Source organism: Procambarus clarkii, chromosome 68 (genome assembly GCF_040958095.1).
Source record: "Procambarus clarkii isolate CNS0578487 chromosome 68, FALCON_Pclarkii_2.0, whole genome shotgun sequence".
NCBI classification, from domain to species: Eukaryota; Metazoa; Arthropoda; class Malacostraca; order Decapoda; family Cambaridae; genus Procambarus; species Procambarus clarkii.
This window is the reverse complement of record NC_091217.1, coordinates 11768120-11793429: the sequence shown is the minus strand read 5'-3', so window position 1 is coordinate 11793429 and position 25310 is coordinate 11768120. Positions and strand designations below refer to the sequence as shown.

The following is a 25310-nucleotide window of genomic DNA, read 5'->3' as shown; positions in this document are numbered from 1 at the left end:
AGCGTCTGTGAGGGGGGGGGGGGGGTCAGCATTGAGAACCCCAAGTGGGAAGAAGGTGGTGGGTAAAAAATGCAGAAGTCACAATGAGAGAGAGTCGCTAGGTGGTCACCACTGGGGGCTTGGGGCTTGACTCTACCACAGAGGAGGGGAGTAGTCGGGAGGGCCAAAAAAGTAGCTTGGTCTGGGTCCAATATAGCGGGGGCTACAGAGCCCGGTTTTCCATCACAGTCCGACTTGGGGGGCCTTGTCGCCCACCCCAAGAGCCTGGGTAAGAGAGGTCTGTTCAGTTTCCATATATCATTCATTTTAAATGTCAGAGGCCTGGAACCAAGGGATACCACCTACCAGGGCAGTCAGGAAGGCCGAGCGTGGGCCAGTGCAGGGAGAGGATGCATCGTCCCCAGTGGTGCTTTCCCTTTTTAATAAGAGTCTTACTGCCTTGTTCATTCTCCCACACTGGTGCAAAGACCGCAGTCTTCCTTTAGCCCCAGCCTGGACACCCAACCATCCACTTAGGCCAGCTTCTCATGGCCAATCCTTCCAGCGAGTGGTCCGTTGACTCACAAGGCTCCTACATTTGTGCTCATTCACACGTACAACTCCTAAATAGAGGGCTGGAAAGGGGGCAAAGGCAACCCTCACCAGTCCCAGGAAGTTGTACGTGAGCCCCCTCACCACGACAAGGAAGCACTATGGAGGGGGCCCCCCCACACAACAAGGTGGGGTGAATGAGCTCCTGTTGGTTTTGTGAATTTTCTATCATTTGTTTACATTGTTGGGAGAGTTCTTTTGACAGTTCTTCAGGCTGCAGATTCATTTGTAAATGACAGTGGTCTGTTTTGTTTCATTGGCTTTCTGGGTGCCTTCCTTGGTGGCACCTTGGTGATGACATATATGAATAAATTCATACAATTTTATGCTGTGCCATTACTCCCTACTCCTCTGAAGAAGGGGCCAGGTTCTGGTTCATGGTCCTCAGTACATCAAATAGAACTCTGCGACTGATGGCACTTAGTAGATTGGCACTACGTCAGCATAGTAGCTTCAGAGAGCCACAAGGGGTTCCTCACTCTTTATCCTCAGAAAGTAATATGGAAAAAAATATTAACTGAAAAATAATTTATTGAACTGATTTGACCTTTATTTAACTGACAATAATAATTCCTTGCAAAGAAATATAATTAAAGAATCATGCATTAATATTGTCATTATGTTTAGCCTTCATTCACGTGTGTATGGGGCAGCTTTCATTCACACATGTGTGTCCGTTCCTGAAAAAGAAGTTCAACTTAAGTCTTCAATTGGTTTTTATATAAACAAAATAAAATACTGTACGTTGAATCAGCCTCTAATATCTGTGAATACAATTTTCAGTCAATGATGAGCTATGCACTCATATTTCTGCCTTAAAGATGGCAGAATGCAAATTGAATTAGCACTAACCTCTTTAATGTATAATTGTTAATCAAATTACATCTTTATTGTGACATTTATAATAAAACTGAAACATACCAATATGTAAACAATATTTTAAACAAAGAAAATAAACAATATTTTTGTTAATGAGACCTATAAAGAAGAGTAAAATGTACTGTATGGTTTCCAAGCAGTGAATGCACTGGCCATAACAAAGTAACACATTAGAGAGACAAAAATTAGAGATAAAAACCAGCGTTGAGTGTAATGTAATGAAATGCCAATTTCTTGGTGAACCCCAGTGGCTTCCTGACACTCCCTCCAGGGAGTTCGAGGTTGGTTTTTACTATCATCGTAAAACGAAGGGAGGAGCAGCCGGCTGACCCGGTCTGCATCCCTCCTCCCCCCCCTCCCCCCAAACAAGGGGAAGAAAGTAGGGCAAATGAGCTTGTGCTAGTTTCATGAAATTTCAACTGTGTGTTTATATTGATGGGAAAGTTCTCTTGGCAATTTTGAGCTATCAATATTCCTTATAACCAGCAGTGGTCTATTCTGTTTCACTGACATTGTGGGTGCTCTTCAGGTGGTGACGTACATTACCGCCAGACTTACTGCTCCAAGACAACCAACATTGTCTTCATTGCGTTTAAATACTTTTTGGGGTTTTAAGAAATTTTTTCCATGCTCTGCCAAAGCTTATATTCAATTAGGGTGAGGTGGTACAGGACGTGATTGAGATGAGCACGTGGATGAATGGCATAATGGATATTAATAGGCCATTAAATCCACTTGTTTTAATGGCCTATTAATATCCATAGCCAAAGTAGCGAAAGGAAGATCCACTGCGATGTGGTACGAAAAAGCCACTGGGTACTACACTTTCAAGCCTGATAAAAAGGTATCCAAAGACATTACAGTAGTCATACACAGACTCAGACTTAGTTACAAGTGCTGCTGGGAGGTAATAAACCCAATAGTTAGCGTGTCATATCTGTGGAAAAGCTGCAGAGGTGCCACTATTGCATTACTTACTGGAATGTGAAGCAACTGAAGCCCTGCGCATCAAATATTCATATGATATTCGTACAGCCCAGCAATCCAGTGCATTGTATTTACATTCCAGTTTATGTAATCATTCTATCGACTTCACAGGGGCAAAATGTATTGTTAAAAGTAAGGATTTTGTTGAACAAAATATGATTGAGTCTGCTCTGATCAAACATTGTAACAACAGCCTTAATGTGAGCCCCGGTATATGCAAGTTGGATCCCTATTTAAGCCTCAATATAGCACGTCAAAACAATATAGCAATCATTTAACACGTATGGCACTTGGAGATATTAATAGGAGCTGCCTCGTATGGGCCAATAGGCCTTCTGCTGTTACCTTCTTTTTTATAATTCCTTTCCTCTACTTATTTTTGGTGGTCAGGTGATCTGCCCAGGCGGATATAAAGGTCTGATCAGCAATCTTATCTTCATTCTACTTTGCTCTGATGAAGGTGAATTAGCCGAAAACGCTTCAAGCATTTTCTATTTTTCACTTGTGGTTATTATGCATATGCATGCATGCATATATATATATAATATATATTTATTTTAGTATATTTTGGTAGCAGTCTTTCTCGTAAACATTATTAAATATGACCGAAAAAGTAAGATTAATAATTCTAACATGAATTTTCTCAATATTTCTTATGTTTCTTTTCACTGCCGATGGTAATTGAAAAATCAATTCTCCAAAATTCATTTTTATTTCTAGTCTGACGCGACACTTGAACGCGTTTTGTAATAACTTATTACATTTTCAAAGACTTTAGTTTATACACACACAACTATAACCTGCAAACACTAAACAGAGTTCTACAATGCTATAATTTAAATGGCTTTCATTTTATATACCTGCATTTGGGTGAGGTGAAAACAAACTTTCAACACAAGATAGAACACGAAACAATGAGTATAATATTGGGTAAGTTAAAGGGAAGAATGGAAGTAACTGCAGAGGGCCTATTGGCCCATATTTCTTGATGCTTTTATATTGGTGCAGAGTCTTGAAGTGGGTAGAATATAGTTGTGCATTAATTGGCTGTTGATTGCTGGTGTTGACTTCTTGATGTGTAGTGCCTCGCAGATATTAAGCCGCCTGCTATCGCTGTATCTATCGATGATTTCTGTGTTTTTTGTTAAGACTTCTCTGGTGATGGTCTGGTTGTGGGAAGAGATAATATGTTCCTTAATGGAGCCCTGTTGCTTGTGCATCGTTAATCGCCTGGAAAGAGATGTTGTTGTCTTGCCTATATACTGAGTTCTTTGAGGCTTACAGTCCCCAAGTGGGCATTTGAAGGCATAGACGACATTGGTCTCTTTTAAAGCGTTCTGCTCTGTGTCTGGAGAGTTTCTCATGAGTAGGTTGGCCGTTTTTTTGGTTTTATAGTAAATTGTCAATTGTATCTTCTGATTTTTGTCTGTAGGGATAACGTTCCTATTAACTAATATCTTAACTAAACACTAAGGAAGGGAGCCCACTAGGCTCTGGAACTTGAACCGAAACCGGAGGATAGGCAAGGGGCGAGGCGAACACCCCAAGCTCATCCCCAGCCAGCACAACTAGGCGAGGACAACGAGGACAGGACAGAGAATCCAAGGAACATGGAAAAACCAGGCCTGGCACAGCAAGACCGGCAAGGAAGGAGGGCCCCAGAGGGAGCACGGAAGGGCCGAACAAAATGCCACAACCAACCCCGACACGCAGCTGCAGTATCAAAACCGCAACAAAATGTCACCACACTCCCCGAGGAAGCGACAGAGAAGATAAAGATAAATCGTAATACGAGTGGCACACAAGGGGACACAGGCGGAAACCGAGCACCAAACCGAGCCACAGGGACGGTAGAAGAAATGTGTGCAGTGCAACAGGCAATCGAAGGAACACATTAGGTAGCCCAACTTGGGCTGTCCCCATACAAAGCCCCAAGAGCAGAGACGAGAGCGCCAATGAAGCACAGAATCCGCTCAACAGGAGAACGACAGGGGAGAAGCGGAACCAAAGAGCCAGAACCCAAACCTGCAAACACAAGGAGGCGAGCACAAAACACCCTCGACACAGGAAAATGTACCACCGAACAGGCACCCCCACTGTTGCACCGTGGAACAAGGTGGAGGCGGGGCCCCGAACTCGAGCAAGGTTAGACAAGCATAGGAGAGGGGCAGGAGGAGTACAGGCAGGAGCCGCCTCGGAAGGGCCAAGAGGCCACCCGCAGATACCCGTGAACCGAGGAAGGAAACAGGTGGAGAGAACAAGAGCTGCCCTGTACGGGCTAATAGCCCTGCAGTAGGCACCTCGGGTGGCACGGTCCACATTCTTAAGTACGTATGTACACCCATTCCTACTTCCAAAAACAAAAACCACGTCAGAACGCAAGCATATGAGTCCGTAGCCGCCGGAGGCGGCCAGGGCGCCCATGCTGGAGAGGAGGGGAGCGGCGAAGGAGGCTCCCCACCCTAGAATGCAGGGAAAACCTCGTGACTTCCCCACAGCGGCACTCCAGAACACCCCAAAAGCAACGGGGCACGGATTGGATTAAGAAAAGAGCGAGAGGCGAAGCCCCCCCCAGAGAGAAAATGGATGCAGAACAACACGTGTGCACACCGCCTGGAACCAAAACAAACTCCCACGGCGCAAGTGCAGGACGCGAAAGAAAAGTAGCCCAACAAGTCAAGAAGGAGCCCAACAAGGCGAGAAGTAGCCCAACAAGGCGAGAAGTAGCCCAACAAGGCGAGAAGTAGCCCAACAAGGCGAGAAGTAGCCCAACAAGGCGAGAAGTAGCCCAACAAGGCGAGAAGTAGCCCAACAAGGCGAGAAGTAGCCCAACAAGGCGAGAAGTAGCCCAACCGGCGACAAGCAGCCCAACCGGCGACGAGGAGCCCAACTGGCGACGAGGAGCCCAACTGGCGACGAGGAGCCCAACCGGCGACGAGGAGCCCAACCGGCGACGAGGAGCCCAACCGGCGACAAGGAGCCCAACCGGCGACAAGGCGCCCAACCGGCTACAAGGAGCCCAAACAGCTACAAGGAGCCCAAACAGCTACAAGGAGCCCAAACTGCTACAAAGGAGCCCAAACGGCTACAAAGGAGCACAAACGGCTACAAGGAGCCCAAACGGCGACAAGGAGCCCAAACGGCTACAAGGAGCCCAACCTGTCCAGAACAGAAAAACCAGTATGGAGGCAAACTCCGGGACACGCAGGAGGTAAGCCGCAAAGGCCAACCGCACCGCAGGCGAAGAGATGCGGGTAGCCGAAAACCTCCGGAAGACGGAACTTACAGTCTCCGTGGTGTAGTGGTAAGACACTCGCCTGGCGTTCCGCGAGCGCTATGTCATGGGTTCGTATCCTGGCCGGGGAGGATTTACTGGGCGCAATTCCTTAACTGTAGCCTCTGTTTAACGCAACAGTAAAATGTGTACTTGGATGAAAAAACGATTCTTCGCGGCAGGGGATCGTATTCCAGGGACCTGCCCGAAACGCTACGCGTACTAGTGGCTGTACATGAATGTAACAACTCTTGTATATATCTCAAAAAAAAAAAAAAAAAAAAAAAAAAAAAAAAAAAAAAAAAAAAAAAAAAAAAAAACGAACCCGGGGAGGACCAGAACTTAAGCCCAAATCGTACGCAGAGGGGGGAAAGAAAACCCCACTCCTCGCAACAGTAAGCCCCGCTCAGAAGGACGGATATCCAGGTGGGGCGCAATGGAGCCCAAGGCCCCCAAGGTTGCTCCTCCCCAACCCCAGGAGCCTCTACACCAGGCCCCGGGGCCGAGTCGACCTCCAAAGCCCTAGCCCCACAAGAAAAAGCCGGGGCAGCCGAGAGAGCTGGAAGAGAAGGGGCCTACTGGTCAGACCCCGGAGCATTGGCCGGAGGAACAGACTCGAATCCCTCCGCAGCTACCCCGGATGGGGCAACCCCCGAAACTGCCCAAGTCTCAGACCCTCTAACCCCGCCCCGACCCCGAAGCCTGCAGATGCGTAGGGGCCGGAAGCAGGAGAGGGAAAAACAAGGAGTGTGTGGAAGGAAGCAAGGCGGAGCCGGTCGGCCGAGCCGGTCGGCCGAGCCGGTCGGCCGAGTGGACAGCACACTGGACTTGTGATCCTGTGGTCCCGGGTTCGATCCCGGGCGCCGGCGAGAAACAATGGGCAGTTTCTTTCACCCTATGCCCCTGTTACCTAGCAATAAAATAGGTACCTGGGTGTTAGTCAGCTGTCACGGGCTGCTTCCTGGGGGTGGAGGCCTGGTCGAGGACCGGGCCGTGGGGACACTAAAAAGCCCCGAAATCATCTCAAGATAACCTCAAGAAGGTCGAAGCGACCAAAACGCCCAAGTCTGGGTCCCTACACAAAGCGGGGCAGCATCGGGGCGTCCGGGGAAGCGACAAACCCGAGCGCGTTGCAACAACCTACCCTGCAACGAGCGAGCTGCCTGCACCCACGGTAATTCATCAGCAGACTGGGTGAATGGAGTCACGAACAAACAACAAAGCTCGCAGGACTCAGGGTCGAATGTGTCACCGACCCAACAGGCAGCATGACGGAGGTAAAAACAAGGAGAGTCACCCTGAGACAAAGGGACAGAGCAACCCTCAACTCGCACAAAGCGAGAGGGGGACGCAAGGGTCTCCACTATCGGACCCGAGAGCCCCTGGGGGGGTTTCCCAGAGCCCCTAGACTGGGTCTGCTAAGGGTTATCCCAGGCAGGGCACTGCTAACCGGTGCCCCAAACTACCAAGCACACTGCTAAAGCTGAACCCACGGGACGTGTCCACCCATGAGGGCGAAGCAGGGGACCACCACACAAACGAACCTAATATAAGGGGGGGGGGGGACCACAAGGCAGACCCCTCTACCAGGCAAAAACAAATATAAAAGAAAAACCACACAAGTGGACAACATACCCAGAGGGAACAGAGCCGGCCGCTGTCATAGGTGAAAACTAGCTACGCAATACCCTGCGCCCCACCAGTGCTATAACTACCACTTATTCCAAAGCAAACAAGGGAGGAAAACCCCCCAAACACTCGGGACGGCCAAACGCCAAGCAGCAAAAAGCCAACAGAGGTAGACCCAAGGTGACTTGTGGAAGGCAACCCCAAGCCCCAAGGGCGGTACTTACAGGGAAGTCAGGGAAGGTGACCCTAAGCACATGCAGCCTGAGTACCTGAGAATACTACTCCCAGCTCACACGACCACCATAAGAACAGCACTGCAAACAAGTCACAGCACTCAGACAAGACTGGAGCTGGAGCCACACGATCATGCACTATCCCATCAGCTGAGGAACTTGGGCAGGGATCGCCGGCGCGGGGGTCTGGGGCTCCCCCTTCCCCCTCCCGGGGAGGGGGGAGCTGCGCCGACATGCGGCGCGGCTCGTGTGACGTCATGCTTGTTAGTTCATTTTCCTGGGGGAGTTCTGTCCACTCGTTTGTCGATTTTTGTTGTTAACCAGAATAGGGGTTTGTTTTGTGGCACTTACCTTTCTGGGTGCCTGTCCCGGTCGATGGCAGATATAGAATGCTCCAAATCACATGTGCAATTCTATGGGCCATTGCTCCCCGTGCCTCTCTGAGGGGGCCAGATTCTGGCTCGTGGTCCGCTGTAGGCCTAGAACTCCACCCACATCGACTGATGCAAAATAGTTAGGGTATCCATATCAGCCATAGATAGCTCCGGGGAGCCGTAGGGGCTCCCCTCAGAAAAGGGACTTACTCGGGAGGCGGCGGCCACAAACTCCTTAACGTGAAGTCGAGACAACTGGCTGCAACCTGCGAATCAAAGCAACACAAGAATGCCGAGAAGCAGGAACATTCACCAAATATCCGGCGGCCAGGACCCTGTTCGACTTCCAAAATCCACGCGCCCGAATATGAGCCCAAGACATGTTACCAAACATGGCAGCCAAAGCTGCAAACTTCCGAACGTCATGGGCGCGAGGATAGACCGCAGGCTGGCTAGACTTAATAACCCTGCGGACAACCGGGGAGACCTGAGCCCTGGAACAGGGAACGAGGGAAACCGGATCAACTCAAAGCGCATCTCCAGCCATCCCAGCTGAAGCGCGCAGGTAACGGTGAAGAGCTGCAACCGGACACAACACATAATGCACCCCTGGCTGAACCAACAAGCATCAATGACCCACGGACCCCTCCAGAAAGCAGCTGTCTCGTTCTTCGCCAGAAAAGATGGAGAAGGCTGCAAACGGACAAACCTAACCCCAGGACCAAAAGAGCAGAAACCCCTGCGCCAGAGGAGAGCATGAAGCTCCCCTACCCGGCCCCCAGAGGCCAATGCCAACAAAAACAAAGCCTTGGAAAAACAATCTGCAACCGAAGGGGCTACCACAAACCGAGGAGAGGAAAGATAGGAGAGCACCCTGTCCAAGGACCAGGACGGCTCAGGAGGCGCATGAGCAGGCCGGAGGTGAAACATAGCACGAGAAAGCTTACAGAACGGTGCAGATGTGACGTCCACCCCGAACGCTAGCTTGAGCGGCTCCGCCAGCACTGCACGATAAGAGGCGACAGTATTAGGCATCAAATGACGGTCCTGAAAAAGCGAAGAAAGGACAAGACAACCCGATTTGAAAGAAAAGACAACCTACGAAGACCCAGAAAATGGCGAAAAGAACGCCAGGAAACTTCATACTGTTACCGAGACGAAGCTCTCAGGTGAGACACCATCAACGAAGCCACTTGATCACCATAGAAATGGTGATACACCCGCGTCAAAAAGACCAGACGCAAAGAGCAGAGGAGAAGGTCGAACCAGCCCTGTACCGGACCAAACCGACCTGCTGAAAGAGGCGGAGCCACTGGGAAACATCCCGGGTTCGGACACCGAGCTAATAGCACCGGAAACCAAGGCTGGGCAGGCCACCAAGGGGTCACAAGGACTACTCTCTCTGGGAATGTTTTCAAACGAACGAGAACCCGAAGCAACAGGTGGACCGGGGGGAAGAGGTACAGGTAACCCCACCTCGACCAGTCCGGCCGAAAGGTATCCACCGTGAACGCCTCGCAGTTGGGGAAGGGCGTCACATAGATTGGGAGACGCCGAGACCACGCCGACGCGAAGAGGTCCACGTCTGGGAGACCGTACGTCTGACAGATCCAACGAAACGAGTCGTCATCAACCGTCCATTCCGTGGACAGGGGATTGAAGCGAGACAGACCGTCTGCCAGAACGTTGGACACTCCTCGGACATCAACCGCACAGAGCCAAACCCCGAGAATCCAGCAGACGAACCACTCGAAGGGACCAACCCCAAAGAGCCAAGGACCGAAGAGAACCCTCGCGGTTCAGGCAATGAACCACTGGAGAACAGTCCGAATGGAGGCGAATTGTCGATCCCCGAGTGACCTGAATCCTCCGAAGTGCGAACCAGACTGCCGCAAACTCCCGAACCGTGCTGTGAGCCCGACGGAAGGACGGACCGCACCGTCCCTGGCCTGCCTGGTGAGCACTGGTCACAAAGCCCCTGCCGAAAGACGACACATCTGTGAACACATCGAGCGAGGGCTAGGGAAGACGCCAAGGCACCGAACCCCGAAAACCCCGAAGAGGAAGCCGACGCAGCAACCGACACAAAGCCCCCAGAGGATGAACCCAACGATTGCGAGAGGTGGAAGGGCCGTCCCCGAAGGAACCAAAACAGACGCCGAAGCCAAACCCAACCAGCCGGGTAGACTAGCACGGCGAAGTTCAGACTCCCGCACAACCACTCAAGCAACTGCCGAGTGACCCGGGACTCCCTCAGAAACAGCCGACAGCGGTCCCGCAGCCGCAGCAACGCCTCTAGAGGGAGAGACAAGGAAGTAGTCCGAGAATCCCAAACAAGACCCAGCCAGATCTGAACCTGGGACAGAACCAGATGGGACTTCCTCCAGTTCACCAGGAACCCGAAGCTGGCGAGCTGGGAAAGAACCATATCCCTGGCGAGCAGACCAGCTGACCGACTGGGAGCCCACACCAGCCAGTCGTCGAGGTAGGCCAAAACCCGAATCCCTAGAAGACACAGACGGGTCACCACCACCCAGGTCAAATGCGTGAAAACGCGAGATGCCAGATTAAAGCCAAAAGGTAGGCATCGAAAGCGGTAAGCATGACGCCCCAGCACGAAACCTAACCAGTCCCTGATCCCCGGATGAATAGGAACATAGCAATAGGTGTCCTTGAGGTCCAGGGACACCATCCAGGCACCAAGCTCCAACAGAAGCCGGACCTGAGACAGTAGTCATCCAAAAGGAGGGTCAAGGAATCCAGGGGTTCAGACGGGACAAGTTCAGAATAAACCTCAGATCCGCACAGTCCCGTTTTGGCACTGGAAACAGACGGGAAACCCACCTGAGGGACGGAGTCGTTTCGACCACGCCCAAGCGCACCCACTCCAAGACGACTTGACGAAGCGAAGAAGAAACCTGCCCTGTTAGCCCCGAACCCGCCAAAGGAGGATGAGTCGCCCAATGCCACCGCAGGCAGGATGACACGACCGAAAAGGCCCACAAATCGTGGGACCAAGCGTGGGCAAACAGAGTGAGCCTTCCCCCATCGCCTGGTCATCGGGGCGAACCATGAAAAGGCTGACGCCCTTTACGAGAACCCAAATGGCGAACAGGATGATCACCGCGCCGACCAGACGACACTGGCCACGAAGGGAACAACAGCTCAGAAACTGGCACCATTGGCCCACCTCGACCAACGGAACCCGGAACCCTGGTACCACCCCTCCAAAACTGCTGAGAACGACCTCCTCGGAGAATCAACAAGTCCGCCATAGGACGACAACTAGACGAAGCCGCTTGCAGAAACTGAGACCGCAGTCTCTGCAAACAGCAACGGACAAAACAGAGACGAGAACCTTAGAGCCAGGGCCCAAGTGGATTCCAAAGAGAGGGCGAGCACAGCCTGACGGCACGAGAGGCGAGAAGCAAAAAACAGACACCGCTTCCTTCAGGATGGGCGAAAAGAGCTTCAACAGTGCAGCCGATGCCCTAGCTGCCAAAGTCAGCGTTCCAAACGAAGGCCCTTCACTCAACGCTCCCACATCCTCCTCAAGCCAGGCAGAAGACAGCTCGAGAAGTGAAAAGATACGTAAGACCGAAGCCAAATGCCCACGGTCGCGCAACTCCTCCGCAACCAACGAAGCCGAAAGAATAGGAACCTGCACGTGAAGCTGGAAAAGGCCAACATCGCGAGAAAGCACGGGAGCGAACAAGCACGCATGAAGATGTTCAAACTCGCCCCCCAGGTAAACCCGCATAAAAGTAGAGTTTCCCGCCAATCAAGCATGCGGGTCCGACAGAACCCATGCCAAACCCCCGATGAAAAGAAAGGGCAGTCTGCCAGTCAGGAAGACTCCGGAACCTCCAAACGCACCCAAAAACTGGAAGAAGAACTGAACTCAAACGAGGACAGATCCATCGCAGAGGCATAACCCGGGTCTCGCAAGAGGTATGCAGCAAGAGCTTCCCGAGCCACCTTCACGGAGATACGGGAAGTAGAAAACCTCTGGAAAGACGGAGCTGAGGTACCCAAAGAAGCCTGGAACCGAACCCAAATCATACTCATACAGGGAAGGGGGGGTAAGAAAACCCCTCCCCCCTGCAACAATAAGCCCCGCGAGGAAGGCAAAGCACCCAAGCTGGGTCAAAGGGGGCCCAAGGCCCCCAGGTTGACTCCTCCCCAGCCCCCGGATCCCCCACGTCGGGACCCGGGGCAAAGCCGTCCTCCAAGCCCTCTACCCCTGAAGAAAAGACAGAGTCCAGGGGAAAGGCAGACAAGAAGGGGGGGTCTGCTGGTGGGGCCCAGAAGCCTCGGCTGGAGGAACGGGCTCAAATGCCTCTGTCCCCGACGCAGATGGGTCAGCCTCTGAGGCAGCCCAAGTCTCATTACCAACTAAACCCTGTGCCGAGGCCGAAACCCTCAGACGTTTTGGAGCCGGACACAGTGGGGGGAGGTGCAGGAAGAACCACAGAAGAAGGACCAGAGGGTGCGGAAGGAGCCAAAGAGACTAATGCCCCCAGGTCAGGGTCCCTAAAACCAAAACGGGGCAGCCTCGGGGCATACGGGTGGGAAACCAACCTAGCAAGTTGCTGAAACCTAAACCTAACATGCAACGGTGATGCTGCCTGTACCCTAACAGGAACATCCTCAAAGTAAAACTGGAGCACAAGCAGAGAACACGACTCGCAAGACTCCTGGTCAAAGGTGTCGTTGACCCAACAGGCAGCATGACGGAGGCAAAACAGGTGACTGTCACCCTGAGACAAGGGCACACTGCAACCTTCAAACCAGCACAAGGCAAGATGGAACTCGGGAGATGCATCCATGGGTCCACCGAGCCCCGACAGGGCTTTCCAGGGCCCGTAGAATAACAACTACGGGAAGCCCGGGCAAGGTGTTGCTATCCGGTTAAGAAACCCAAACAAAAACAAGGGGTAGATGATAACACTGAAAACCCCTGGGATGTGTACAAGCACGGGGGCCTAGCAGAGGGCCACCAAAACAATATCAGGGGAACTATAGACCCACGAGGCAGAACCTCCACCAGGCAAACAAAAAAAAAAAAAAATTGCAAAAGTACACCGTCCCCAGAGAACAGGAACCGGTCGCCGCTTAGGTGGCAGGTCGCGCAACACCTTGATGCCCTAATCAGCACAACACCACTCCCTACCCAAGGCCAAACAAGGGCCCCAAGCCCCAGCTGACCCCAAGGGTGAAGCAAATGCAGAGCAGCAAGAACCCCTACGGGAGCGGTTCCCGAACGCCCCAGGGAAGATAACCCAGACACGCAGGGGCAGTACTCACAGGGCGCCTAGGGAAGGAAGCCCCTAAGTGCATGCAGCCCCGGCACTGATGAAGTACTCCTGGCCACCGCACACCACACAAAGACAGCAGAGAACACCACACAAAGACAGCAGAGAACACCACACAAGGCAAACACCGCCCAGGGACCGCCCAGGTCCAGAGAAGTGTCTATCCTGGTTGACACTAGCTTACGAACTGAAGGCAGCCAGCGCGGCAATAAATTGTGATAATTGATTGATTGATTTTTTCCTTGGGATTGTAGGGATTTTCTACCTCTCTGTTCGGTTTTTGTTTTAGTTCTTACCATGTGGGGTTTGTTTTGTTATGCCTACTTTTCCGGGTGCCTAACCCTGGTCGATGGCAGATAAGGAAAACCCCCAACCACAATGGGGTTTTCCAGGGCCATTACTCCCTGAAACCTCTCTGAAGGGGCCAGGTTCTGGCGCTGGTCCCTGGTAGGTCTGAACTCCATAGCTAATGTCCCGGTCTAACATAACATACATTAGCGCGATAAGCTCCAGGAAGCCGTAGGGGCCCCCCACAGAAAACAGCAACAGTGAAGAGCAGAAATTAGCATACCTCTTATTAAGTACTTCATCCTTTGGGTTGAAAAATTCTTATGAAGTGGTGTTGCACCACGATCCTGGAAGATTGAAGATTATATAAACTGCACGTATTATAAAAATCCAGCTATGAATGTAATGAAATGCCTCTTTCTGGCGAGTTCTTCAATATCTACCCACGCTACCCACTAGGAATCTTCCAAACATTAGGTACCACTCCAGGTTCTTAATGAATCATGACTGCCTACCACAGACCAGAATCTGCCCCTCTAATATAGTTAGATAGTTATTATAGTATACCCCATAGTTAGAGGGGGTGTCAGATTCTGGTTTTAGTTTCTGACATGTCCTCTCTGGTAGACATTCGTGATTCATTACAGCCTGGTGTAGTGCCTAAGATTGAAAGATTCCAGGTGGGTAGCTTGGGATGACATCGAAGAGAAAATTTCTCTTTCTCCCAAAGAAAGAGTAATACTTGGGATGGAAGAGAATCCTTAATATTTGAGGTGCAAGATAATGGGATGGGTGAATATACCCAATGATGGTTTAGATACGTGGAAACTGACAGAGGACTTATAAGGATACAGGTAACACCAATGAAGTATAGAGCTTTTTAATGATGGGACAACCTATTTTGTGGGAAGAGAAAGTTAAGTACAGTCTGTACTACATAGTGGCCATGTCTCAAGACAGCAAAGGAATATACAGTAGTAGGTTTTATACAGTAAATCTTTGACATGTTGTTACAATATTTACATTACTGAATTTTTTTAACTTCACTTCTGGATACAATATAGTGACTACAAAAAAACAGTACAGTACTAGTCATGTGAACATTTCAACAGTTATAATTAAAATTACTTAAATTAGTTTAACATCTTACCAGAGGAGTTGAACGATACTGTGGTGCTGGAATGGAAAGCTCAAGGCTTGAATGGCTACTGTATTGTTCAATGAGCTGAGAGGAGTTTGAAGATAATGATGAGGAAGGTGCAGGCTCACTAGTATAAGCAAGTGTCTGCTTATCCTTATGAGTATAACGGGCTTTCCTGATCTCTATCTGGAGACTGTAGTAAAAATTATAAGTATTACACTAATTGATAACAATGTCATTAGATTTGTGTGTTTGTTGTGCATTCATGTACATTTCTTAGGTATCATACAAATTAGATCAAGTATCCTTGTACATTTATGCACATATGCCCATGTTCTATCACATATTCAAACATTATTTTACAAATACATAACTGGTGTTTGGAACCATTCATGTATTCATTCAATGCATGTACAAAACTCTACATGTAAACAGATATATTATAATAGGCAATGCACTCAACACAAAGATATGCACTGAATACCTACTTTGTCAATACTGAACCAAACTTACACACAGTAATTAAAACCCACATATAATTAGTCACGTTATTTAAATCAAATGAAATTACTTAATATTTTAATTAAAAAATCGAAGGGTTATAGCATGTAAAATATTTTATTAATATGGCAAACAAAAATAAATTGTCATCCACACTTCCATGGAAATAAACATTCTATTCACTTGGGCTGTATAGGTCTCGAACTGTGAACCCAATGCATGTGAGGCTGATACTCTATCGACTGGGCTATGAAACTTTCCTTTTAAGACTGCTCATAGCCCAGTCGATAAAGCGTCGGCCTCACACACATGGGGTCCACGGTTCGGGACTCATACAGCCCAGGTGAATGGCATGGCAAATACATTTTGGTAATACTGTAGTCCTATTGTATTTCCATCATTAATCCTTCTTAACCTGGAAGTCTTAGCTAATATTGAAGCCTCATTTTTCTTTTGGAAAACCTCAATATTGTCAATATTTTACAGTACTGTACATTGAAATTTCAGTATTTTCCTTAATTTCTATTTAATATACATCATCATCTCGTTTCTTAGTAAAAATTTATTACACTATCTTACTAGTCATACTACATATTATTACATCATTATTATAAGAGGGAGCCTCGTAGCCTGGTGGATAGCGCGCAGGACTCGTAATTCTGTGGCGCGGGTTCGATTCCCGCACGAGGCAGAAACAAATGGGCAAAGTTTCTTTCACCCTGAATGCCCCTGTTACCTAGCAGTAAATAGGTACCTGGGAGTTAGTCAGCTGTCACGGGCTGCTTCCTGGGAGTGGAGGCCTGGTCGAGGACCGGGCCGCGGGGACACTAAAGCCCCGAAATCATCTCAAGATAACCTCAAGATCACACAAAGTGAACATTACTTTCATACTCATTACTATTATAATTTACAATCAATTCTTACCTATCAGTGACTACGGTGGAATGAGATCTAGCTATTTTTGCTCCACCTGTCATATATACTTGGAGAGCTAATTACTTATCTCAATATTAACATTTTTATCATATTTCTGTTTAAAGTTGTGGATGGAATTGGCTTCAACAACCTCTTCTTTCAGTGTATTCCACTTTCCTACAACCAGGGAACAAGAACTTTCTTTCAACTCTTCGAGCCAAAGAGTCAGAACAACTCTTCTGACTATATCGAGTCAGGATATACAAATTGCATATCCAGTTTCCACTGATGTCCCCTTGTCCTACTCCTTTTTAATTTAAATAGGCTTTCTTTATCCACTTTATCTATTTCCCTCAAGAACTTGTATGTAGTTATCAAATACTTCTGTTCCTTCTCTCTTCTAAGGTTGTGAGAGTGATTTCTCTCAACCTGACTAAGGCCTCTCAATTCTGGTACTAAACTAGATGCAAACCTCTGAATGTTCTTAAGTTTCTGTTTATGCTTCACAAGGTGGGGGGTTTTATGTTGGAGCTGCATACTTAAGTAATAGTATCACATAAGCAGTGCATTTGGACTTGAAAGCCTTCTTGTTTAATCTTAAATAATGTTATTATGTTCGCTAACTTCCTATATGCTGCTGCTGTTATCCTGTTCACATGAACTACTGGTGTTAGTGTTGGTATTATGTCTACTCCCAGATCTTTCTCCCTTATTGTTTCTTGTACTTTTCCTTATGGTATAGTTAAATACAGGTCTCCTGTCTTCCTTACCCATTTTCATTACTCCAGCAGTCATTTATCTTCCCACTCCTGAAGTTTGTCAAGGTCCCTGTGCAGCACCTTACAGTCCTCTTTAGTTCTTACTTTCATTAACTTTGTGTCATCTGCAAACATCGACATGTATGAGCTCACTCCATCTACGAGGTCATTTACATATATTAAAAACAGAAATGGCCCTAGGACAGAGCCTTGAGGAACACCACCTTCCACTCCTCTCCAACCTGACATCCTCTCTGACTACGACCCTTTGTTTTCTGTTAGGCAAGTACTCCTGTACCCAGTCCAGTGCATTTCCTGTTATCCCACTTATTTCTCCATCTTGTGTATTAGTCTTTTGTGACGAGTGATATCAAAAGTTTTTAGGCAGTCTAAGATGATGTAGTCTACCCATCCTTCCTTCTCTTGTTATATTTTGGTGACCCTGTCATAGAATTCAGTAAAGTTTGCTAAGCATGATTTTCCCTCTTTGAAACAGAGTTGTGCCTCTTATGTAATTTACTCTCCAAATGTTCTACAATACATTTTTCTGATGACTTTTTCTACAATCTTGCATGGAATTCATGCTAAGGACACTGGTCTATAGTTTAATGCTTTATATCTGCTTCCTTTCTTGAATATGGGAACTATACATTTGTCTTTTCCAGATTTCTGGAACCTCTCTCATCTCTATTGTAATGTTGAACACATTACAATAGAGATGAGAGAGGTTGTTGTAATGTTTTATCCATTTTGTTAATGGATAAAACAAAATTCCTGCAGCTTCCTTCAATACCCATGGTGATGTATGGTCCTACTGCTTCTGCTACATACAATTCCTACAGGTATCTTTTACCTCTTACATTAACTTCAATTCAGTCTAGTGTTGTTTCAGGTCCTTTGTCACTCGTACTTGGACATCGATCTGGCTTTGGTTTGAAGACCTCCTGGAAACTCTTGTTGATTTCACACTTCTTCACACCTTTCTTTCCCCCTCTTCTTTCTCGTCCTCAAAGTGTGTTCCTCCCTGTCCCCACAATCTCTTGTGCCATTGTTTTCCTCTATATATATATGGCTATATAACAGCTTAGGTTGGTGATTTACTTTTGCTGCAATGTCATTCTCAAACTGCTCTCCTGATTCATGTGTACTCATTCCTGGCCCTCTTTAGTGCCTTCCTATTTGCCTCTGTACTCCAAGTCCCAATACTTTTTCCAGATTTTTTCTCTTTTCCTCCTTACACTGTCTGTTGAACCATGAGTTTGCTGTTCTCCTTTCCTCTTCTGCTCCTTGATCTTTTTCTAACTCTCAGTTCTACAATGTGATCAAACATGATAACACAGTGGTCACTGGCTCCTAGTGGTACCTCAAATTTGAACTTCTATACATCATCTTCATTTTGGGTAAACACTAGGTCTAGGATAGCTAGTAGATCATCTCTTTTTCTTGTCGGCTCCTTGATATGCTGCCACAGGAAGTGTTTGTCTATGGGGTCCACAAACCTTGCTCTCCACGTTCATCTTCCCAGTGAGGATCCTTTGTTGACTAGTCTATTTCCTTTTGGTTAAAATTCTTAAGTGTTAAGATCTTTGCTCTGGCTTTTGTTGTTACTGTGGCAGCCTTTTCTATTGCATTCTGGCATGTTTCATTGCATTTATCATAGACCCCCTTTGAATTTCCTTTAGTTCATGGAGGGATTGTAGATAACACCTATACCTATCTTTAGTGTTCTCTGTTATCATACCTAGTAAATAATCCTTCTGGTTGATAGGCCATATGTTCTTCCCCATGGTTCAATAACCCCAGTTCACACACACTTACCATGGCTTCTTTCTCCCACGCTTCTGAGACTGGCCTCTTCTTGGTATGGGACTACAAGAAAGAGTTATCAAAATGAATAAAATTGTTCAAAATATAAATCTTTAATTATACATAATTACAGAACAATGCAGCCTGCAATGTCCTACTATTTTGTTATAGAATTGTTCTGAATTAAGAAGTATTATATATTTTGAGGAACTGATTTTGTTTTTAGCTTTATTAATAAATGTGTGTGTCTTTTTGCATTTTTACCAAATGATATAACATCATTTGTACATACAGTATTTAGAAAAACATTACAAACCAAAGATTTTTTTACACACAATTTATAAATATTTATAATATTTATTTTGTAATTTATGCCACAAAATCATATATTTTACTTACCGTTTTGTAGCTCAGCCTGATCCTTTTTACGTACTGGCAGGAATGTGTGGCTATAGGTACAGTAGTGACTGATTTTCATATATAGTGGTACCTCGGTTTAAGAGTTTTATCCGTTCCTGGAGACAGCTCGTAATCCGAAAACTCGTAAACCGAAACTAATTTCCCCTTAAGAAATAATGGGAAATGAATTAATTAATTTCTGACTACCCAAAAACCTCACTTCAAACTAAATTTTATACCTAATTCCTTGATCCTTACCACTGGCTTTCTTGGGACCCATTGTGAGATAACACCTTTTATGGTCAAATGGCCAAAAATCCAACAAAACACTGAAAATCCTGGTGAAGAATTCAAGCGGGATAGTCACTGGGCGCGAGGCACTGGTAAACTGAGCGGCGATTGCTGTGCCATCACGCGCTAGGTCGGCCTGTACATGTATCAACACCCTCACATTCCGAGGCAACGCTCGTATTCCGATTCAAATTTTCTGAGCAAATCCTGCTCGAATTCCAAAAAACTCGTAAACAGGGACGCTCGTATTCCGAGGTACTACTGTACTGTAAAAATTTAACTATATTTATTTAAATTTATACATTTTCTTACAGTACATAACTGGGCAAGCGCACAAATTAACTAAAAAACAAACATATGTCATCTTGCAAACTAAAACTAAACTTTCCTGTCCACTGTGAAAAATACTAATACAGTATTGACTAACAAACGCTATTGGAATGAGGGATATTGATAGCAGCTTGAGGGACCTGCAGTTAGCTCTTAACCCCTGCATTGTGCACATGTTTTTGGCAATAATTTCAAAGTGCAATTGTTAAGGAAATATTTTTGTTGTTTTTAAAAATGTTCAGGTAAATTTAATGTCAAAATGTTTCCAAACTAAACTATTTTCATTTCAAAACAGAAAGAGTAATGAAACATTAAAAAACATTAAAATATAGCCTAATTAAAAAAACAGCGTTGAATGTAATCAAACGCCATTTTATGAGCGAGTCCCGGAGGCTCCCCGGTTCCGTCCATGGCTGATATGGATACCCTAACTATTTTGCATCAGTCGATGTGGGTTGATTTCTAGACCTACCGGGGACCACAAGCCAGAACCTGGCCCCCCCCCTCAGAGACACGAGGAGCAATGGCCCATAGAAATGCACATGTGATTTGGAGCATTCTATATCTGCCATCGATCGTGACAGGCTGTTACCTAGCAGTAAATAGGTACCTGGGTGTTAGTCAGCTGTCACGGGCTGCTTCCTGGGGGTGGAGGCCTGGTCGAGGACCGGGCCGCGGGGACACTAAAGCCCCGAAATCATCTCAAATCATCTCAAGATAGGCACCCAGAAAGGTAAGTGCCACAAAACAAACCCCAATTCTGGTTAACAACGAAAATTGCCAAACGAGTGGACAGAACTCCCCAAAAGAAAGACGAGTAAACAAGCACGACGTCACACGAGCCGCGCCACATGTCTGTGCAGCTCCCCCCCCCTCCTGGGGAGGGGGAAGGGGGAGCCCCAGATCCTCGCGCTGGCGATCCTCACTCCAGTTCTGAGGCTGGACATCAAAAAACGCAAAAAAAATGCCGACCGGGAGAGAGGGAGGTAGGGTTGCCGGGGAGCTTCCGGGAAACTTCTGGGACTCACCCAGAAAATGGCGTTTCATGACATTCAATGCTGGTTTTCTGGGGGAAGCTCCTACAGCTCCCCGGAGCTACTTCACCAAAGACAAAACAAGAAACGAGGGAACCTACCCGGGAGGTGGGAGGTGCTCCACGCCTCAACTCGAAGTCGAGACAACGGGCTGCAACTGCTGACCCAAAGCGACACAGGCACGACTGGGCCCAGGAACGTTTACGAAAGAGCTTGAAGCCAGGACCCTATTCGACCGCCAAAAACCCCCGTGCCCGAATGTCAGCCCCTAGACATATTGCCAAAGACGGCAGAAAGAGCAGCAAACTTACGAACGTCATGGGCACAGAGAGAGACCGCAGGCTGGCTAGACTTAATTACCCTGTGGACGACTTGAGAGACCCGAAACCGCGAACAGGGAAGAAGGGAAACCTGATCAACCCAAAGTGCGTCCCCGGACACAGAAGCCGTGGCGCGCAGATAACGGCGGAGGGCTGCTACCGAACAGAACACATGATGAACCCCCGGCCTGACCAACCAAGCATCAACAACCCAAGGACTCTTCCAGAAAGCAGCAGACTAATTTCTCGCTAGAAAAGAGGGAAACGGTTGCAGATGAACATACCTATGACCTTGACCAAAAGAGCAAAAACCACTGCGCCGGAGAAGAGCATGAAGCTCCACCACCCGACCCCCAGAGGCTAATGCCAGCAGAAAAAAAAGAGCCTTAGCAAAACAATCCTGAACCGAAGGGGCCACAATAAACCGAGAAGATAGATAGGAGAGCACCCTGTCCAAAGACCAGGATGGCTCAGGCAGTGCAAGAGCAGGCTGGAGGTGAAACAACGCATGCGACAGTTTGTGAAACTGCGCAGAAGTAACATCGATACCGAAAGCAAGTTGCAGCGGCTCCGCCAGCACCGCACGATACGAGGCGACAGTATTAGGCATAAGATGACGGTCCTGGAACAACCAAGAGAGAAAGGACAACACCACCCTAACCGAAAGCGAAGAGTCAAAAAGAAATGGAAGGACCACCAGGAAACTTCATACTGCCGCCGAGAAGAAGCCCGCAGGTGGAAAACCATCAAAGAGGCCACCTAAGCACCATAGAGATGGGTATAAACCAGTCAAAAATACCAAACGCGAAGACTCGAGGAGAAGAGCAAACCAGTCTCGTACCGGATTGGGCCGATCTCCTGAAAGAGGTGGGGCCACGGAAAAACTGCCTTGTTCGGACACAGAGCAAGCAGCACCTGAAACCCCAGCTAGCCCGGCCACCTTGGGGCCAAGAGGACTACTCGCCCCTGGTAAGTCTCCAAGCGAGCAAGAACCTGGAGCAACAGCTGAACCGGGGGATAGAAGTAAAGGAACCCCCACTTCAACCAGTCCTGCCGCACTGTGCTGTGGGCCTGACAGGACAGACCCTCACCGCTCCTGGCCAGCCTGGTGACCACTGGTCACAAGGCCCCAGCCAAGAGATGACACGTCCGTGAACACACAGAGTGAGGGCTCGGATAGGCGCCAAGGCACAGAACCCCGAAAACCCCGAAGAGGAAGCCAGCGATGCAGCAGCCGACACAAGGCCCCCGGGGGACGAACCCAGCCATCGCGAGAGAGGCAGAAGGGACATCCCCGAAGGAACCAAAACAGCCGATGAAGCCAACCCCGACCCGGCGGGTAGACCAACATCGCAAAGGTCAAACTCCCGCACAGACCCTCGAGAAACCGCTGGGTGACCCGGGAGCCCCCCAGAAACAAGCTCATGCTGGACCGTAGCTGATGGAGAGATGCTGGAGGAAGAGACAAGGAAATGGTTCGAGAGTCCCACACAAGACCCAGCTAGGACCAAACCTGGGAGGGAACCAGATGGGACTTCCTCCAGTTCACCAGGAGCCCAAATCCGGCGAGCTGGGAAATCACCAAATCCTTGGCGAGCATACATGTGGACCAACTGGGAGCCCAAACCAGCCAGTCGTTGAGGTAAGCCAACACCCGAACATCTAACAGAGGCAGATGGGCCTAAGGCGCCAGACCAAGGAACAGCCCCAAGAACCTCTGTATCCTCTGCATCCTTTGCAAGTCAATCCGATGACAGCTCCAGGAGGGAAAAAACGCAGGACTGAACCCAAAAAGCCACGAGCTTGTAAGTCCTCAGCCACAAGCGCAGCCGACAGGGTAGGAACCTGCACATGAAGCTGAACCGCACCAATATCCCTCAAAAGGGCTGGAGCAAAAAGGCACTCATTAAGATGCTCAAAATCTTACCCTAGGTAAACCTGGACCACCGTCAACACCTCGCGCCTCTCAAACGTGCGGGTCCGACAGAACGAGTCCCAAGCATCCAACGAAAACAAGGGGCAGTTTGCAAGCCAGGACGACCCAGGAACCTCATAACGCACCCAGTAAGGACACGAAGATCCAAACCTGAAAGAAGAAGGATCCATTATGGAGGCATACTCCAGGTCACGCAGGAGGTAAGCCGCAATGGCCGATTGCACCTCAGGCGGCGAGATGCGGGAAGCCGAAAACCTCCGAAAAGACGGAACCGAAGGATCCGCAGGGACATGGAACCGAACCCAGGGAGGAGCTGAACCCAAGTCCAAATCGTACGCAGAGGAGGGAAATGAAAACCCCACTCCTTGCAACAGTAAGCCCCGCTCAGAAGGACGAAAAATCTAGGCATGGTCCAATGGAGCCCAAGGCTCCCCAAGTCAGCTCCTCCCCTACCCCAGGAACCTCCACTACAGGCCCCGAGAGCCGAGTTGTCCTCCAAAGCCCCAGCCTCACAAGAAAAAGCCGGGTCAGCCAAAAGAGCTGGAAGAGAAGGGGCCCACTGGTCAGACCCTGGAGCAATGGAAGGAGGAACAGACTCGAATGCCTCCATAGCCACCCTGGACAGGGCAACCCCCAAAACTGCCCAAGTCTCAGAAACCTCTAAACCCCGCGCCGACACCGAAGCCCTCAGACGCTTAGGGGCCAGAATCAGGGGAGTGGGGGGGGGGGGGACCGAATGAACCACCGAAGGGGAAGAACAAGGGGGCGCGGACAGAACCAAGGCTGAAGCGCCAAATACCCCCCCAAATCCGAGTCCCTATAGGCAAAGCGGGGCAGCCTCGGGGCGTCCGGGGAAGTGACAACCCGAGCGTGTTGCAATAACCTAAACCTATTCTGCAACGTGCGTGCTACCTGCACCCGAAGAAAATCATCATCAGATTGGGTGAATCACGTCCCAAATAAGCAACAAAGCTTGCAGGACTCAGGGTTGAATGTGTCACCGACCCAACAGGCAGCATGACGGAGGCAAAAACTATGAGTGTCACCCTGAGACAAGGGAACATTGCAATCCTCAAACTTGCACAAAGTGAGGGGGATGCAGGGGTCTCTTCCATCGGACCCGAGTGCTCCCGTGGTGTTTTCCAGAGCCCCTAGACTGGGTCTGCTAAAGGTTATCCCAGGCAGGGTACTACTAACCGGCACCCGAAACTACCAAGCAAACTCCTAAAAGCTGAACTCACAGGACGTGTCCACTCACAAGGGTGCAGCAGGGGGTGCCACCACAAAAACAACCCTAATATAAGGGGAGAGGGGGAACACAAGACAGACCCCTCCACCAGGCAAAACAAAAATTAAAGAAAAACCTTGCAAGAGGAAAATGTACCTGAAGAGAACAGAGCCGGCCACTGTTAAAGGTGAAAACTAGCTACGCAGTACCCCGCGCTCCACCAGTGCAATAACTACCAATTACCCCAAGGCAAGGTTCTTGCTCATGGTCCCCGGTATATATTATGTGAGAAATCTTTAAAGAATTCTGATAAAGAAAGAGATCTAGGGGTGGTTCTAGATAGAAAATTATCACCTGAGGACCACATAAAGAATATTGTGCAAGGAGCCTATGCTATGCTTTCTAACTTCAGAATTGCATTTAAATACATGGATGGCGATATACTAAAGAAATTGTTCATGACTTTTGTTAGGCCAAAGCTAGAATATGCAGCTGTTGTGTGGTGCCCATATCTTAAGAAGCACATCAACAAACTGGAAAAGGTGCAAAGACATGCTACTAAGTGGCTCCCAGAACTGAAGGGTAAGAGCTACGAGGAGAGGTTAGAAGCATTAAATATGCCAAAACTAGAAGACAGAAGAAAAAGAGGTGATATGATCACTATGTACAAAATAGTAACAGGAATTGATAAAATCGACAGGGAAGATTTCCTGAGACCTGGCACTTCAAGAACAAGAGGCCATAGATTTAAACTAGCTAAACACAGATGCCGAAGAAATATAAGAAAATTCACCTTCGCAAATAGAGTGGTAGACGGTTGGAACAAGTTAAGTGAGAAGGTGGTGGAGGCCAAGACCGTCAGTAGTTTCAAAGCGTTATATGACAAAGAGTGCTGGGAAGACGGGACACCACTAGTGTAGCTCTCATCCTGTAACTACACTTAGGTAATTACTTAGGTAATTACACACACACACACACACACACAGTATATATAATTATTCTGAAAACTAACTTTTTCTTTTGACACTGCTAGATGTGTGCATATAAATATTTGCAGACCCTGTATTTATCCATACTAATA

General features: G+C 48.3%; 1 protein-coding gene across 1 annotated transcript in view; it reads right to left on the bottom strand.

Moving 5' to 3' along the window:
• Positions 1 to 1104: 1104 nt before the first annotated feature.
• Positions 1105 to 25310, bottom strand: part of LOC123774806 (cohesin subunit SA-2) — a 221044-nt gene continuing 196838 nt past the window's right edge. The window contains 4 exon segments of the mRNA XM_045769430.2: positions 1105 to 1271; positions 13854 to 13917; positions 14721 to 14904; positions 18704 to 18754. Of these exon segments, the coding sequence (XP_045625386.2) occupies positions 1252 to 1271; positions 13854 to 13917; positions 14721 to 14904; positions 18704 to 18754 (319 nt within the window). The 3' untranslated portion in view covers positions 1105 to 1251.